Source organism: Protobothrops mucrosquamatus, unplaced genomic scaffold, assembly GCF_001527695.2.
Source record: "Protobothrops mucrosquamatus isolate PMUCROS unplaced genomic scaffold, P.Mucros_1.0 scaffold1811, whole genome shotgun sequence".
Taxonomy (NCBI): Eukaryota; Metazoa; Chordata; class Lepidosauria; order Squamata; family Viperidae; genus Protobothrops; species Protobothrops mucrosquamatus.
The window spans coordinates 1840-21244 of record NW_015387947.1 but is presented as its reverse complement, the minus strand read 5'-3'; the positions used below and the strand labels follow the sequence as shown (position 1 = coordinate 21244).

The following is a 19405-nucleotide window of genomic DNA, read 5'->3' as shown; positions in this document are numbered from 1 at the left end:
TATCATTTGCAAGGCTACCATAGCTGCATTAGAAATTGTGGAGTCCATTGGTGCTCTCTGAAAGTGGTTGTTTGTTTGTAGACATTTCATTAGCCAACTAGGTAACATCATCAGTGCAAGTGAATATGAAGTACAGAATAGAAGATCAGTAACTGTAGCTTGATACTTCACTACTATATTTTAATGAAAGTATGAAGAAGGCCCAACAAGCAATTTAATTCAAGTCCTAAAATGGGGTGCAATTATGGTCGTATTTTGAGCAGTCCATTATACAGTATTGGTTGAAGATCAATAACCGGACCTTCACCAATTTTCATACAGAAGCTGTTATACAAATCAGTTTTTTCTTAATAAAGTACTGTATATGGAAGCTTCACCATCAAAGATTATAGCAGCATGTATGAACTAGGAATCTGCTATTTATATGAAAAGTAGAACACTAAATTCATTGATTTCCAAGTACATGTATCTTCATGAAACAAAAAACTTTTACGTGTTAATGAAAGAATACTAGTATTTTTTATATCAGGTAGAATTAAAAGTTATTTAACCATAATGTATATTATTGAAAGAATGCTCACTTTGTTATAATGTAAAAAAAATATCTCTTTTTTATTTTTACAAGGTAATATCAATAGTATCATTCAAACCAGGGAAGTTGTATTATGTCCAATGTGTCTTTTTTGTTTTTAACTGTATATTCAATAAAACTTTATAAAAAAATTAAAAAAAAGAAAGAATTTGAGCAAATTACTTACTCTTTGATTGGAACTTGTACGCTCAGAATTGCTAGCTTCCCTAACCAAGTGAAGAAGGACATAAGTCAGATAATAGGCCTAGAAAAAAAGCAGGCAACATTTAGTAAAATGGTTACTTAAAAGGCTACCAAGTTTCTGGGGCTAAGAAACCCATCAGGCTTTTTTAGGTAATTCAGCTTTTGAAGTGCTTCATAAGGCCCAGTCCAGACAATTATCTCTTACTGCACATTAAACAAGCATTAGACTTGAAAGTTATCAATGCCCATTGTATGGAAAAACATATAATTATATGTTGAAGTCTCAACCATCTGCAAATAGCGTTAAGAAAATGTATGTTCTTAAAAAATACAGGTAAAATAAAAAAATACAGGTAATCCTCAACTTACCACCAATCTCTTAGTGATTGTTTAAAGTTACAATGGCACTGAAAAAGTGACTAATGACCAGTTTTCACAATCTAAGGGACTGGTTTGGACAAAACTCAGCAACACTTTTTCGTGCAGCTGCTGATAAAAACAGGATCGCCAACATGATCGCCATGTCTGATAACGGATATGGCACAAGAAGAAGAAGAACCATTGCAGCATCAAAATTTAGGTACTTGGCCACTGGCATGTACTTATGACAGTTGCAGTGTCCCACGGTCATTTGATCCCTTTGACCATTTCTAACTTTCCCAGCCAGCTTCCCATAAGCAAAGTCAATGGAAGAAGCCAGATTCACTTACCAACCGCATGATGTACTTAATAACTGCAATGATTTGCTTAACAACTGTGGCAAAAAGATCATAAAATAAGGTGGAACTCCCTTAACAACTGCCTCACTTAGCAACAGAAATTTTGGGTTCAATTGTGGTCATAAATCAAGGATTACCTCTATGTTTATATTTAAAAAAAGGAAGGAATTCATAAAAAAAAAACTACACACATTGTGGGTTTCCACACTATTGCCAGCCACACTGCTATTGGCATTTTAGGACTTGCATGTCAGACTCTTTGGCAATTGCCAAAGTTCTCAGATGGAGAATAATCTTTTTCCCAAACATGAATCACAGTTTTCTTAACAGGATTTATTGAAGTGAAAAAAAAAGGTTACAAGAATATCAGCAACTAAACAATATATCATTTACTCCCCTCCCCAGCAATCTTTTCAGGTAAATAAAAGAGGAACTTAGAAACATCTTCATTAATCACAATCAGATCAGAGAATTTTGCTTTTAATATCAACACTTATATATTACTCCTTTTCACTGAAGGGATTTTCTCAAATGAATTCTTGAGTCCATTAACGTTATTCATATTCACTCTGCTGCACACAGAATAGCAACTTGGTTATGTGACCTCATGAAACATGAGCATCTCTTATATCAGACATGTCAAACACAAGGCCCGGGGGCCGGATGCGGCCCACGAAGTGATTTCATGTGGCCCGTGAAGCCATCCTGGGAACAGTGAGAGAATGGCCCCCCACTGCCTTGGCCCTGGCCCAGGTCCCACCCCCTTCTGCCAGAGACCCTCAGATCTGTCCCACTCCTGCCCAGGCCCCCACAGGCACCCTTGACGCGAATGATGTAGAACTGGCCACGCCCACCCAGTAGGCCACACCCACTCCATCCACGCCCACCCAGTAGGCTGCAACCACTCTGGCCACACCCACCCGGCCCCCCAAGGGCAACCGCAATGCTGATGCGGCCCTCAGTGAAATTGAGTTTGACACCCCTGTCTTATATCATCAATAACCACAAATATAGTTTAGACAGCATATCTTGTCTAGCCTTGCTTTTAAAAAAACGTATTACCTGCGGCTCAGATTCAGAAAGAAAAGGCTCTGTAACACCATCATGATGTCCTGAAGTTTCTGACAGACTCTTTAACAGACTTGAGGGTTTCATCTTCACTAGCTCCTTACACAGTAGTGACATCTATTGGGAGATTAGAGTGCAATACAGTTACCTTATGCTTTTTTTTCAATCTTGAGAAGAATTATCTGAAATCATTTTAGAAACTAAAACACCCGCAGCAGGAGGAGTAGGAGGGTGTTTTCTCAAAATCTTTACGCATGCAGCTTCTGAAACCCTGACACCAGGAATAAAATAGGAGGAACTATCACAGCAAGAGGAATCAAACTTTATGAGTAAGAGCAGTTCTGAATTGAAATAAAGTAGATGAAGGTTATACTTCCCTTTATCTAAATTTTGAAAAGCTCCAGAAGATACATTAGAATTTAAACACCAACTCTGAACAAATTGTGTTTACAAGTTTACATAAAAGAAGAATGAAAAAACATAGTTTCGGGCCCATATTTAGTCCAGCAAGAAATGTCTCTTCCACTTGTATCTAATCTCCCCCTCAGCACAGCTGTCCTTGACATTTTCCTCTGTTTCTTTCCCTTTAGCTTATTTTCTACTCATTGTTTCTACCATTTCCACTGTTTTGTCTAGCTCTAGTTCCCCTATCTGTTTCCTGATTATTTCTTCTGTGCTCCTAAATCACTGACTTGCCTTTCTCCATAATCTCTGCCCTTTGTCATTCTAAATGCTGTGACTCCTTACATCTTGCACTCATTCTATATAATAGTATAAGCTGCAGCATTAAAGAGGAATTTTGCTGCAGAAGTAAATATAGAATGGAGTCCATAACACTGAGGATAGGAGAAATTAAACAATTAGAAATTTAAAATAATGAATATAAATAAAATGGATATGTAAAATATAAATAAATAAAATGATGTCTCATCCATTTTCTGGTGTAGCTTTCAATTTGTTGTGCCATAGGGGTGCAGCTCTCAAGTACACGAAAGCTACACACCATTAAAAGGGAAGTAATTGTTTTTATCCATACAAAGAAATGGAAGAAACATGAATTAGTAGGATGGTGAGATTACTAATGTGAATTTAAACTCTGTTTATTCGACTCATGCACTGATTCAAGTCTGGGATTACTTGTGAATTCTAGGGCTGTAGACTAACCTAGGAAGTTAAAAAAAATCCAGAAGAAGACCAGTTTCCAGAAGGAAACTACTTCCATAGCATGTCAAGAAGGCTACATGCTAATTTTTAGGCAACTGAGCTAGACTCTTAGAAGACTTAAGAGAACAACACAAGCACTTAAACAATCAAATTCAAAAACATTAATTAAAAAAGCTCCCTTCACTGAGAAAACAAGTCTTAACTCCAGCAAACTATTGTTCTAGTGAAAGAATATATACTTTACCTGATGATCATGGCTACTGGGTATTTTCACATGGCTTTTAAGAAGCTTTGAGATTATTACCAAGCTAAGATGTCGTCTTATTTGTCTAGAAGAAGAAAGTTAACATAAACATAAATATGTGAGCTATTATAATTTGGTGCTTTTGGCATGAATTCTGATAGGCATACTAAGTGGTATTGTCTTAAAAATTTACCTTCCACGAGTTGTCCAATTGGGGACAAACTGAACAAGCCACAATAGATTATGATGATGGTTGGATAAACAACTTATTGCCAAGGATAATTGGGACATCTTTTTAAAAGAGAAAGACAAATTTGTTAATAGAATTTGAAAGCAATTGTAAATTCAGTATCAGTGTGTATGCAATTGTTAGATAATACATATAAATATTTATTATATTTAAAGACCATTCACAGCATGCGATTGATAGGCACTGGCTTATTACATTAATATTTCTTAATATTTCATATTTAGTGAAAAGACAAAAGTTGGCTATTAGCACCATAGCTTAAAATGCTCCCATTATGCAAAAATATTTCCATTTAAGGCATCTAACAGCAGTTACTGGTAAATGGTTTAACTATTATTTTGTTAAATATATCAGTTCCACAAAACGTAATTAAACCCACTGATTATATTTGCACTTAACATCAAACTAGGGTTTTTTTTAACATCAGTTTTGCAGATGATCAAAATAATTATAGCTTTTATAGATCATTTCTAGGTTGTTTTCATTATTAAACAAAAATCCAGTCTGCATAACCTAAGGTTAATTGATGCTAAGAATTCTTATGTTAAAAATTGAATCTTCTCAAAATGCATTAAATTAGCACAAATTAAGTTACCTCAGTATCCCAGTTTCTGACGTTTTCAAGCAATTTTATAATAAGGCACTCCAAGTCTACTAGTGGAAATTGCTTCAGTTCTGTCTCCAAACTTATTTTAAATAGTAACAATAGCAACATAAATATTTCTCTGTCTGTGTAACTTTCTGGACACACATTTATACACAATCGCAGAAACTTAAGGAAAGAAAAAGAGAGATAATGATTTCAAATATTTTTAGCAATATTAATTTTGGCTGCAGGTATAAATTTCAAAAGCAGTATTTGTGTGTGTATATTCTAGTAAATTTTTTAAAGGTGGCAATATATTACATAAAGGATTTTAAAAACCTTTAACATTTTAAATTCCTGTTAATTTTCTTTTTAATGTTTTCCTGTGTATCTTGAACTACTTTTGCAAGGAAAATTCCAGCTACTATTAATGATTTTCAGTTAAAGAAGACATATTCTTACACTCAACAAAGGACTTTTAAAAACAAAGCACCATTCTTACCTTTGCTATATTGCAAAGATTGCTCTCTATTGGAAGAAAGAAAGCTGTTGGGTTTATACAGATATCTCTTTTTGATTGTTTATTCACAGTTACATGCATTTCACACCTGGTTAAAAAAGACACTTGATTGTCATATAGTTTATTCATATTTTTATTACATATATTCATTTCCCATATAACCTATTATGAAGGGATAACCTAGAAGCAATATTCTGTATTTTAAGATTTCAAAACTAATATTTTTATTGCATACTGTGGTAGGGATGAGGACCATACTGTAACAAGTCTCAAACACATGGCAATCTGAGTTTTAGAAAAATCGCAAAAATAAAGGCTTAAATCAGGCATGTTCAATCTTTTGTCTTGCCTGGGCTGCATCGACAGAAGAGGAATTTTGTATATATGTGTGCACACACACCAGAAGTGAGGTTTTTTTTCAGCATAAAGGTCATCATTGGACTTTGGCTGACATGCTGGAAAACCTACTCTTAAAAGTAGGGTGGGCCAGGACACAAACTAAATTTGATTTAATTCACATTTACATTTAATTAAAAGTAATTTACTTAAATGCAATTAATAGAAGTACTCCAAATTATTAGAGATTTTCCCTTTGCATTGCATGGAAAATTATTAATTGGTGGCAAATTTTTAGACAGGTACTAATCTGCATGCTTCAGATTATAACCTTTTGCTAAATACTTACACAATATCATTTTCAGTAAAGCCAGGCTGAAAATGTTGCAAAGGAAATAACACACTGAAGGAAATACCCATATTGATTAACACGGTTGTTATATCAAATAATGATGGAATCCATGGCTTCTGTTGGTCATTCTTATCAGAAACTGCAGAGAGAAAAAAGTGACAATTTTCTCTTCAAGCCAGAGAAACTGAGAATGTAGGCATTAGGAGTTTACTTAAGAATAACTATGTAATTTTTGTATTCAGTAAGCAGAGCAGAATTAACAAATAACCAAATGTGATATGATCCACAACATACTTTTGATTATAGCAGTTATGTTTCTTGACGCAAACTGTACTTTTAAAATATTTTTCCTATCATTCTTATATTTCTGCTCTATATAATAACATTCAGAAGGGCAAATATCTATAATCAATGTTATAAAGCTGAGAAAATGGGTGAAAATATTGTATCTGCACAGAACATTGAATGGTATAAAGCTCCGTCCTTGAACCTGTTTTATTATCAATTAGTTGCATCAACTTAGTTCCAATTTCTAGGTAGATATACTAACATACTTTTTATTATATTGGTAAAGCTACAAGGCACAATCTAGAATAGGAATCTATCATTCACATTACTTTTTTTTAGCTTAATCAGTTTTAGTTAATAGCAGAATGTAATCAGGTTTCTTTTGAATGAAGTAAGGTTACATGGTCTCAGGTTTTAATTCAAATACTTACAATTTCTAATTGTTAATAGCATCAATGTATCCAAAATTTTTCTTGAAACTGTGCTATCTGGGTGAATTGACATCATCTATTTGAGAAAAAACATACTTAGCAAATGCAAACATTTTTTTTTTTTAGATTTAGTTAGAGTACCATAAGAACCGCTATGATCCCTGATCCTTCTCCTGCCCTAATTCTATGGAAGAATAGAATAGGACAGTGTTTCTCAACCAAAGCTGGCTGTGTAATTCTGGAAGGCGAAGTCCACCCATCTTTAACTTGCCAAGGTTGAGAAACACTGGAATAGGACTGTAAATTTTCTCTGAGACATTCCTCGCCAGCTAGCTAAGTTGGTGAGTTATGTTCTGTCTTTACTTTTTTAGGGATTTTTGAAAGGAAGACTTTTTTTATGCTTCACAGATTATTTTTTTCTTCTAAATTTGTTCTGCGTGTTTGAGAGAAACATTTTACTAGTATGCTTTTTAAAAACATTGGAGTTTCTTAAAACATCTTTTTTTCTCTGAAATTGATATTTTGTGGTGCTGCCTAGGAGCAAACATGTTGCTTAGTATCAAACTTTACTCTTTGTGAATACATAGATCTATTGCAGCCATTGTGCCATTAATACCGTAATTCTTCAAATTTTCAAATGTATTCACCATTAAAAAATGAGATACCTGCTTCCTCACAACACCATGTAGTGATTTGTAAGCGATTTAGCAAATGATTTCTTGAAACACTATGTTCAAATGTAGAACAGCTTTTTCTAAAACCCATACATGTCCTTATGGAACCCGCTTTTCATGTGGGAATAAAGATAAAGTAGATTACTAAACTGAATAGTTTCTTAGACAAAACCAATGGAACTGGGGTACTTTTGGCAAAACCTCCATTTTTCTGTATTTGGCAAGTAATCAAATTCTAGCAACAGTCATGAATGGAAAAGTGGAAATAGGCAGTGCAGAAAACTAAGCTAAAGTTGTGAACTAATTATAGTTTATACACTGTACGTATTTAATTACATCCATCCAATGCTAAATAAAAGATAAATTACCTGAAACATCCATTTTAAAATTGGTACAGGACAAGGAGAATTATGGTAAGTAGATGCAAGTAAGCCTTCAACAGTTACAAAAAGCTGCTGTGTTATTCCAGATCTGCAGAAACAACCACAAATTAAGGTTCCACCTGATCTTTTCAAAGTTAGCCTATAAATTCAAACATTAAAGGATCCATTCTTACCTAAGAAGATATTTTTCAATCAGATTTTGAGGATGAAAACCAAAGTTTCTCAAATCAAGATTATTCTGGCTGAAGATTTTCCTAGCATTCACTATTTGAAATATGTTTTCTCCAGGGTGGTGGTCGGGAATAGCATCCTGGCTGAATGAGTATCTTTCTATAAATTCTCTGAAAGACAAAATTATATCTGGAAACAAACTAAAAAGAATTTAAAGCACAATAATCTGGATATTAATTCATCTCAGTTTATTGACTTGGATGAGCTTTTTACTTAAACAGCATGTAGGCAATTCACTTTCAATACAATCCCTTTATTCCTCCTTTCTAGCTAACTTTAGGATATCCTATAAAGCAACTGCTATGAAAAGAAAGAGGAGAACTTTAGGAGTCAGAGAAACTCAGAGTAAAGTTCATTAAAACATTGTGTATGTATGTATGTATGTATGTATGTATGTATGTATGTATGTATGTATGTATGTATGTATCTGGCTTAGGATATTGATAAACTCAGCATGATTACATCAAACCATGGCTGAGCACAATGCATAAGTACAAATACTAAATGACAATGTATCCAAACAAGTATAATATAAAAATAACTAAAAAGCTAAGAAAGGGAATAGATTACAGAAGTCAATATGACGAAGAGTATGAATATGAGTAATAAATATGACAAAGTATGAATATGATTCTGTAACAACATGAGAAAGCAATTAATACACTGAAATCAGAGGACCAACCTATGTTCAGCAGATAATTCACCATCAGTAGATTGATCTTCAGGTTCAGAGTTTATTTCAACTATCCCTTTGACTTGCTGTAACTGGTTCTCTAATTCATCTACCCTGAAATGAGAGATAAAGCTTCTTTCAAAAGAATCTTGATCCCTGATTATAAAAACAAACTTTCCAGCAATTTTATATAGCAAGATAGTAGCATTATCCAAGATGCTTCTCCTGATCTTTTAAAATAAAATCTGATAGTCATGTGGCTATCTAATTTATAAGCATGTATTGTAACATGGTGCAAGCACATTTCTGGTCATAAAATAAAAGTTCTAAAAGACTCATTTCAACCTCACTTTTTTTTCTACTGAAAACAGTAAAGCAGGCTTGTCTGCTTTAAAGTGGTAGGACAAACAACCTGTGATACTTTCAGGTACAGAAAGGTGAGAGAGTGGGCTATACAAAGAAACAGAGAAACTGTTCTTCAGGGGAAATGACTGCATTAACCAGCTTCTACAACAAATTGTAATATTATTTTATTCACACATCATTTCTGCAGCTATTACATAATCTTTCTACATCCTTTCATAAGGGCCTAAAGATGTGGCTCTGCCAGTTGGCTTGGGGCCCCAGTGGGGGAATAGCAGAGTGGAGGTGGTTGATCAAGTAACAACAGATCCCAACTCATCCCACTCCGCCCCTGCCCTCCTCAGATGTCCTTATATTTTAATGTCTGATTTTAATTTATGTTTTAATGTATATATACTGTATATAGACATTTTTATGACAGTAAGCCACAGAGAGTTACCCTATGGGCAGCCATTACATTTTATAAATAAATAATAAATAAAAAAGATAATATATAGAGATCTCTCTGAGCTTGGTTGTGTGCATGCAGATGTTTCATTATAGCCCCATACTCACCAGCACTGATGATGTTACCAAGCGTATTGAAAGGTCTACAAACAACTAAGCTCAGAGAGTGCCCAGGACTCCGTAAACTTAATTTATTACTACTGGTAACCTTTGCTTTAGTTTATTACTAATTTCATTTCCACCCCACCCACCCCCGGTGATAAATCTTTATTATTGTCCTTTTATTTTTTTAAAGTCTTTCATTAGCCATCCCAAGAAATAAGTTGGAAATATTTGATAACTGCCTTTTTGTGGTAATGTCCCAAGGCCACAAAGAGGAAGATTATCTCTTGCTCTGTCTGCTTGAAAATATCTTATCTTCAATATCTATCTGTTTTTACATTTTCCTGTTTTTCTTCTCTTTCTAGGCTCCCCCATACCTACATGAAGTCAAGTCACGTCTTCATCTAAAAAAGCTCTTTTTATCTAACAATTAAGTACTTTTTCATTATATATGTAAAAACAAAACTTATCTCACTTGCCAAGAGGCAAGTGAAATGCAAGCTACAGCCAAGTCATAATTATGTTACAAACAATAATGTGTAATTGTATAAATGAGTATGGACCAGAAAGGTAAGCATGCATACCTCATCAACTCTTCCTTCTCTTTCAGGAGATGCTCCAAATGATTCATGTATGAGGCACCACGTTCAATAAAAGGTTTAGAAAGCTGAAGCAAAAGTCCATGAAAATCATAAAATATTTTCAGACCACTGATGGCTATTAGACTTAATATCTAAATTTCTTAGATGTTTATTCAAGAAAACTCTTGAAAGAGCTAAAAAGACACACCTGAAAATCAATTATAGTCCTTGATTAATGACCACAATTTAGCCTAAAATTTTCATTGCTAAGCAAGACAGATGTTAAGCGAGTTTTGCCCCATTTGACAACTTTCTTGCCACAGTTATTAAGTGAATCACTGCAGTTGTTAAGTTAGTGACATGGTTGTAAAGCAAATCTGGTTCCCCGCTGGCTTTGCTTGTCAGAAGTTCACAAAAGGTGATCAAATGACCCTGGGACATTGCAGCTGTCATAAATACACGCCAGCGTCCAAATTTTGATCCCATGACCACAAGTATGCTGCTTATAGTCATAAGCGCGAAAAATGGTCATAAGTTACTTTTTTCAGTGCCACCTAAGTTTGATCATTAAATGAATGTTTGTAGATCAAGAAATACCTGTATCTCAAATGTACTAAGTGGAATATCAGAGGGGAAAAAACAGGATCTCTTTAAAAAAAAGTCTTATGTTGTTTGTCACAAATCCTCTAGTCTAACAGAATCCAACCTATTAACTGAAAAGGTCACTGAGCTAATCGCAAGAATAAGTCAATACGGGGTTTTTTTATGAGGTACAAGTACAAAGTTTCAAAAGTTTCCACCATCAGCATCATTGAGAAATAATTTTCTGGCAAATATTGCTTTATATGTTCTGATATCTAAAACTATTCTAATTTGAAAATATCTTCCCTTTTGCAATGGCTTCCTAACATATATATAATAGATTCAATTAAAAAGACAGATGCTATCTTCATATTATAATGAGGGATTTCTGGATTTTTTTTTCATATAAAATTATACCAATATTTTAAAAATAAGGCTGGGAGCTAAACAAGTAAAGAGTTGGTTTTCATGAGGATATTTGTGCCTATGGTCATTGCACTAGATAGGACTTTTTAACCAAAGACAATTACTTACAGAAGCATTATGTGTTGTAGAAATTGTGCTTGCTATTTTATCCTTATTCATAGCTTCTTCTGACTTTTTTGCAGCTGGCCTGACACTCTCGAATAGTATTTTTTCAAGAGGGATGAGTGTCTCTTCTTCACTACTGTCCACGCTGCAATCAGAGGCATCATCACTATCAGAAATGCTCTTTAATTTTTGAATTAACTCATATGCTTCATTGTTAGATTTATTTAAGTTATATGAAGAATTAGGAATAGTGTCACAAGTACAATCTTCAAGTGAGACAACACTGTCACACTCTCCCAAGGAAGATCCAAGTTGCTCAGCATTTTTTTCTGAAGGAACTGTAGAATCATTATTTCTTCTTGTTTCTAAATAAATATGACGAGTAGATGTCTGTAATTTCCTCTTGCTAGTATCTGAAATTTGGATTTGGTCATTTTTATTTATAATGCATCCATTTGATTTATTTTCAGCTTCAGATTTTTCTACTGAGATAGGCAAGTCACTGCTAGGCCAATCTATATCTGCTGGCTGGAAATTCTTGTGAGCAGATATTCTGTGTTTTGAGTAATTAGTATTATGGGGAATTTGCGAACTACCAAGTTTGTGTTTATTTAACGTCTGAACATTCTGTAAATTTTTCACATTTGTTTTTGATGAAATCTTTTTCCGTTTTCTAGCATGTTTATGGTTAGCTATTCCAAATGAAGGTGTAGCACTGGAATATGCTGTAGGATTGGGCTGGCTTTTTGTGACAATAGTTTTATCAGAGCTTAATCCTGAATGAAACACATTTTTTGAAGCTTGTGCTGAAGAAGACTCATCTGTAAAATGAAAACATAGTGATGATTACACTGCATATTCCTGCATATTACACTGCATATTCTATATTAACTATTCAAATGGTCAAAATAATGATGAAATAATAATGATTATTATTTCCTCATGCATGCACATAAACAAAATGTATACTGTAAGCAGTATACATTTTAAAGCAGTAAACTTCAGGAAATTAAACGTTGTAGGAACTGGGTACTGTATTTAATTCCCTAAAATAGTTCAATACTATTGTTATGAAATTAATAAATTATGAATAGCATGTAAAAAAATGTTAGGCTATGCATAAAGTTCATAGCTCAAGATTTAAGGAAAAAATTTGAGAGATAAAAGAGTTACAAAACAATATCATTCAAGGTTAGAAGTTTGCATGTTGTGGCGTCCTTGGTGCTGTCTCAGCTTGGTTGTTTACATGTTATCCCTGAAGAGATTACCCATTTGAGTAAACAACTAAGCTCAGACAGTTCAACCCTAAGCTACACATATTCTCTTCTATAAGTATGTAAGTTCCTGTAAGTTCCTGTTCTTTTAATGAGTTAAAAAAAATTACAAGGTTTTTTTTAATCTACATTATTATATTGTGGGCCGCCTGGAGTCATCCCAAGGAATGAGATGGGCAGTTCAAAAATGCAATAAATAAATATACTTGAGTTTATAAATGTAACTTTTTGCATTTATAGGTGAGGTTAGTATGCTGATGATAATACCCAGTTTTACATTTCCACCATGGGCCAACCAAACAGTGCTGCCAAGAACCTTTCCCAGTGCCTAAGGACTGTGGGGTCCTGGATGGGGGAAAAAGAGGCTTTGGTTCAACCCCAGCAAAACCGGATAGCTGTGGGATATAAAGCCCCTTCCCCCACTGATTCCAGGGGCTCCCCATCTTTAATTCTGCCTGGCATATAATTGATGTGACTTTTGAAGGCCAGGCACTCTGATCTGATAGGCAATTTAAAAGTTCTTCAAAGAGCAGGTGGCAACTGTGGGTGGGAGTGGGGAGCTTTGCAAGGGTTCATCTTGTGCAACAATTGCATCCATTCCCGAACCAAAAAAGCCTTACTCATGGCGACTCATGCCTTAGTTATCTTTCATCTGGACTTCTGAAACACATCTTACATGGGGCTGCCCTTGAAGATCATTCAGGAGCTGCAGCTGGTTCACAATACTGCAGCACAGGGTTTTGACATTTCTTGATACATTTATATACCACTGCAATTGAAGTTGATGGTTATCACCTATAAAAGCCTTAGTTGTGGGACCACTGCTTAGCCCAGCAGATCTAAGCACAGACAGCACATTCCAAGTGCCTTCCATCAAACAGTGCCACACTATTGCAATCAGGAGTTGTCTTCTTTGTGGCAGCACCTGTCCCATGGAATAACAGCCCTCCAAAAATTGGATTGCCCTGACAGTGTTAAACTTTCTCAAGGCTCTGAAGATCTGGCGGTAGCTCCTAGAATTTGGTGGTTAGATAAGCTCTGCTTTTGAAATGAACTTTTTGATTAGAGTGAGGTTTTTCTCTCTCTTTAACTTCAGGCTTTGTGGATTACATATGAATGCACTTGTTTTAATTCTTATATGCTGCCCTGAGTTACTGTTGTAATAGGGGTGGCCATATAATTTATTTGAATAATAACAAGGAGTACTGAGCTAAAATATATATTTTTAAATCTGATGTTACATCGTTTACTTTTATGTTTGTACCTGAAGAAGATTCCAGTGAAACTGAGCTTGATTTTTTTCTTAAGAAATCTTTGGTGTCCTTAAAATAAGAATATACAGAAAAAAAGGTTTTAGAATATACAGGTAAGCTTTTACAGAGTATAGATCTTTTCAGTATAGCAGATATTTCAGGATTAAACAGTACCATTACTGTTTATTTGAGGCAGTAAAAATATCACCTGTAGAATAACAGCATCTTAGAAGAAGTAATAAATTTAGAATAGATACTTAAACAGATTCAAAGGTAGAAAGAAGCTTCAGTTTATAGAAAACCAATCAAGGTGAAGCAACTTCCTCCTGAGAAAATCATTAAATTGGCCAAGTTCAGGATTTGTACTAAAGATAGCCTGTGTCACAATTGTTAATGTCACACAACATAATAATGTAAAACCCAACTACATTATGGTTTAGTACAATTAAAAATCTAATAAACATTTAGAGCTTTTTTGACTTCTGGGTGAGAAAATGGCAGACTAAGACTCTTCAAAGGAGTGGAGGCACAACATTGTGCCGAAGATCAGCACTCAGGCATAAAGCCAGACAAGGAAAAGCCTCTTGGGCTCTAAAAGAAGACTGCAAAGTGGTAGATTTGTGACTTTGAGGGCCAGTTGTAGAAGAAACGAGCTCACAACTGCAGCAGAGCCTGCATTAAGACACTGAGTTAAAGTGTCTTAAACCAATTAGGATTATAATTATTTTAAAGTTAAAGAGAAAATAATAGCTGTTTCTGGATTGTGCCATGTGGTCAGGAACAAAGAGGCATGCTCTACTTCCCTAGTGTGAGCTCTGGAAAGCAATCAAGAGCTTGAGTTAAGGAAGTAAGCAAGCCGTTTCCATCGCTGATCCGTGTGGTACAATCCTGGAATTAGCTACTTTTGGAGTGCCCACAATTCAATGCAGCCAGCCAAAACATGGTGGCTACTTCCAGGATTACGCCACATGGCCCAGGAACAGAGCAAACTGTCCTTCCCTAACCCTAGTTCCTGAGATCTTCAAAAGGTAAGGGGTGGGGCCCAATCGGGTGGGAAGGAGGCCCAAGGCCCACAGGAACCCGGAGGGGGAGGAAATAAGCAAGGAGGGAGCACTGCAATATCCCTACAGGGTGAACGACTGCAGAGGTGCTACAGTGGCCATAATTTTGGATCCAGGTGGTAGTAATTTTGAGGGGAATGTCTGCTGCAACTCTGAACTAAGTTACCAGTTTTAGCCCTGGTGGTGCAGTGATTAAAGTGCAGTGTTGCAGGAAAAACTCTGTCCATAGCCTGGAGTTCAATCCTGATGGGGTCAAGGTTGACTCAGCCTTCTTTCCTTTCAAGGTCCATAAAATGAGGACCCAGATTGTTGAGGGCAATATGCAAATAATGCTTCTATACTGTAAACTACCCAGAGAGTGCTGTAAAGCACCATGGGCGGTATCTAAGCCTAAATGCTATTGCTGTAATCAAGGACTACCTGTATTAATTTGCTATGCAGTTATTATTCTTGCATGAATAGGAAAAATAATTTCTAAAGATTTATTTTCAGAAACAAAAGTGCAGTTTTTTCACCTTCTCTTGTCTCTTTCTGCAAACAGTTCCTAGCGATTTCGGAGATGAAGAACTAATTGAACTGACTTGTGGCAACCTGGAATAGACTGGTTTTTGACACTGAGTTACGTCGCTCTGCTTCTTCAGACTGTTATTTCCTGAAGTGGAAGGCCATTTATTCAAGCTTGAACCAGTTGTGTCTAGATCTTCATGTTCTGTTTTATATTGTCTACTACTATTGTCTATTAAATGTGTTCTTGTCTGAACAGAATTGTTCTCATTTCTTTCCAAATTTGTTGTGTAAATATCTTTTAACAGGAAAGAACCGTCAGGTAAGGCATTAGATATGAACAGTCTCCGAACCACAGGTTTTGGATGATTAGCCTTCAATATCTTGCAAACACCATTTTCTGGACTGTTGTTTTTCTCTGACTTAGCCTTTCGGAATAAAGCATCAATTATTGGGCTTCTGCCTGATGGTGAACAAGGCAATTTCTTCTTTCTATTTTGCTTTGAAGAAGATATGCTTTTTTTAAGATGGTCTACACATGAAACTGTATGTCCAGCATGTCCATTTCCTTTTTCTGGAGAGCACAACACAGTTCTGTCTTCATTAATACATGTAAAAGAAATGAATAACAAATTAACCATACACAATTTCTAGAATCTTATGGAGCATTCCAATGGCCAGTCTAAGTCTCAGACTATTGATAATTAATTTTTTGACATTTATTGAAATATATGTCTTTGAGTGAGATTATTTGAACAAGGGATCAAAACTGTACCACCTGCTAGATTTTTAGAGGAATATCCCTTCCAAAACATTGTTTGGAATCTCTTTAGATACGATTAAATCTTTCCAAAAGAATCAAAGACATGCAAGATCCCAGTAATGGGTTTTTGAAGTCAAGAAATGTTGCTTGCGTATGGTATAAGACAAGTCATACAATTGAATTATATTTCACAGCAAGAGACATATCAGCTATAAGAATACTCACTGCTCAATAGTACCAATAAGTACTTTGCAGGTAAGAGAACACAGCACTTCAACTGAAATAATGGGAAAAAACATAAGGGACACACTGCCATCAGTGTAGACATATTTTCAGGCAATCTATTTTCTCTGGATATTTTGGATGGCAACATTCAATCAACCTCAACTAGCATGAGCAGTTGTAGATAATAGGAAATGTGGATTAAAGGACAAATGCAGTAATTTAGTAAATATTCCAATCTTGGGACAGCTATTCTAGTGCACTATTATTAGCAAGTTTTTTTTAGTTCTTTCAAGCCACTGAGCTTTGGAAATTTAATTACCTATATAATAGCATAATTCCATCACAACTGTCAGTGGATCCACTAAGGAAGAACAATAGAACCGTCATTTGTTTTCACCAGTCCTCAGAAAATATGATCACAAAAGGGAATGGAACTTGTAGTTGCTTTTATGACATTGGTGGGAGAGGAGAAGAAGCAGAGGAATATACCAGTCAGGGACTGTAATAATAGTAGTCCAGACCAAATACCTCACCATCACAGCACCCAATGCGAAGGAAAGTGGTTAAATCTGGAAAAATATTTCTTAAGCCAGCTTCATTTCCAGTTCAATTCATGAGAGATAAGCAGCTGAAGACTGCTGTTCATAAAATCTCTATGAATCAGTAAACACTACCAACAAGCACAGAACATTATCGTATCATCATCATTACCAAAAGCCACACTTGTATCTAAAAGAAACATTGCTTACCTGGTTTGAGAGTTGGTTTGAAAAAGTCAGTAATACATTTGCTTCTATAATAATAATAAAAAAGAAACATAATAAAAACTTAGCAATGTTCGGAAAGGGCATTTTAAAATATACAGTAAGTAGCCTTTCTCAATCAGATCTTTCTAGATATACTGGAATCACATTTCCCTTCAAGTCCAGCCAGCCATTGTAAATTAAAAGAGGATGATTTACTGCCAGGAAGTCAACAGGTGACAACTCAAGTTGAATTATAGGAACACAGCAATCTTTAGCATGTTGAGTATTAACAAACAATACAGCTCTCTCACCAGACTGAGATGTAAAATTGTAACAATAGACTACTGATATTACAGCTTTGATTAAGTAACATGGACTTTTGCCATACATGTGGCAATTATGGTCATCCCCAGTTAGGGTACATATAGAATATTTCCTGTACTATATCCTTAGTTCTGATTTCCAAATTCTAATTTTGGAAATCTTTATTTTGCAATTATATTTATATCTGAAAAGCAGTTTAAGAATTGGAGTGCAAGAATAAAAATTAGATCTTTGTTCAGAATAGCTTACCACACTGATATTTCACTTTCCCTATTTCAACATTCACCTTTGATTCACTTGTTTGAAGGTGAATTATTTGCCTTTGCTTCTAAAGCAGGGATGACCAAATATACCTTATGTAGAATTTTCTATCCCAACAGAGATTTTGGAGGAAGGAATGTCAAAATAATAAATGAAAACAATTTATCAAACAATGGAATCTTATTTGTTTTTTAAAATTTATTTCTTACAGTATACAAGATGTTCTTCTAAAGTATTTGGTTTGGGAAACACTTTGTAAAAATAAGAGCACATAAGTAAATAGTTTTGAATGCAGTTTATCTAACAACGTGCTGTTTCAATTCATAAGGACTTCAGATATGTCTTCTGCTCCATATAGCTCACCCTGTATTTTTTTCCTTGATTCACTGCTTATACAATGCTATAGTACCGTTCTTTGTTATATTTTTATGCACACATTATTACTCAGAGCCAGCATGTGGTTTGGAAAAATTGTACATAAAAATAAATTATTATTATTGGCTGTGAGTAAAAACCTTTGTTTTTGAGTTGATACAATTCATTGTGATCTAGGGTATTTAAACTGTACTTGGATAAATTTTGGAATGAGGCCTCTATTATTCTGATATTCAATATTCCTTTCTTTGAGATCTCTCTTAGCCAGAGTAAATCTGAGGAATGCCTTAAAACATTTGTATCCTCTCCAATTATTGATCTTCTCTGGTGAGATTTCCACCACAGAACTTAAACCATGACTTAGAACTTAGCGAGGAACAAAAACCACTTTTGCCCCTGCTATTTTGAATATTCTAGGATTTGTGGTTGCACTGTAGCAATTGAATTGTAATAACAGAAGAAACAGGAAGAGAAGGAAGAAAGCAGCAGCAGCAACAACATGAAGACATAGAGTACTGCTGTAGAGATTAAAACATTATCCTGCCTACAAGTATTCTACACAAATAGATAACAGATATTGTGAAGGGCAATCCCTTCTTTGGTAATAATGCTTCATCATTCTTGTAATATTTTAATTTGTAAAGGTGGGAGGACTTTTCAGAATGCTGCACAATCCCCACTTGTAGATATATTTTGCTTGATTTTTGCAAAACGCAGGAAACGCCAGTGTAGCCTGCCTTTTGCAACAAGCTACTCCAATGTTTGCTGCTGATGGTTTATTTATAAAAACTGGATTCAACATGGAAATAACTGGAACATACAACTATAATACATTCAACCTACTACCTTACTATAATTCACACAACTTACTAAGTTAAAACCCAACAAACACTTTCTGAAAACAAGTGCTGTAATGAGTCTTGGACAAGTACTAAGCTCGCAGATTATAACTACCGTACATTTGAAACCGTACATAAGTTTCTACTTGTAAGTTTCTACTTTGCTTCTGAAGTCTTTAGGATTGAATATATCACATACACTATACCATGCATATTTCCCATTCTATACTGAAAATGTTACATTATTAATATAAATGTATTGCCAACAAACAATATCCGAGTCGGTGTTTCTATCAATTTTTTAAAAATGTTTTCTTTCTACCAATTGTAAGAATAGCCATAGTACAAATTGAAGTTAGGAGGAACTGAAGTACAGTAATGACACTTTTTCTAATAGCATTGCAGCAAAATTCCTAGTGTCTCTCACACACTGAAAAATGTTGTACAATAAAACAGTCATACCATATGAGATTCCATTCT

At 34.9% G+C, this 19405-nt stretch overlaps 2 protein-coding genes across 2 annotated transcripts in view; both read right to left on the bottom strand.

Moving 5' to 3' along the window:
• LOC107294044 (SMC5-SMC6 complex localization factor protein 2) overlaps positions 1-11980 on the bottom strand; it is a 16775-nt gene extending 4795 nt beyond the window's left edge. Inside the window, exons 1-14 of the mRNA XM_015823249.2 lie at positions 11943-11980; positions 11304-11853; positions 10191-10273; positions 8704-8808; positions 7964-8131; positions 7776-7878; positions 6734-6809; positions 6012-6153; positions 5309-5414; positions 4816-4992; positions 4164-4261; positions 3971-4055; positions 2557-2679; positions 759-836 (exon numbers count right to left, since the gene is read on the bottom strand). Of these exons, the coding sequence (XP_015678735.2) occupies positions 759-836; positions 2557-2679; positions 3971-4055; positions 4164-4261; positions 4816-4992; positions 5309-5414; positions 6012-6153; positions 6734-6809; positions 7776-7878; positions 7964-8131; positions 8704-8808; positions 10191-10273; positions 11304-11853; positions 11943-11980 (1932 nt within the window). The remainder of the gene's footprint in view (positions 1-758; positions 837-2556; positions 2680-3970; positions 4056-4163; positions 4262-4815; positions 4993-5308; positions 5415-6011; positions 6154-6733; positions 6810-7775; positions 7879-7963; positions 8132-8703; positions 8809-10190; positions 10274-11303; positions 11854-11942) is intronic.
• Positions 11981-15376: 3396 nt separating this feature from the next.
• LOC114923073 (SMC5-SMC6 complex localization factor protein 2-like) lies at positions 15377-17173 on the bottom strand (the record flags this gene model as incomplete). The annotated part of the gene is made up of 2 exons (XM_029285525.1): positions 15377-15990; positions 17130-17173. Coding segments are annotated over 2 exons (658 nt in total), but the record flags the coding sequence as incomplete, so codon positions are not given.
• Positions 17174-19405: the final 2232 nt, after the last annotated feature.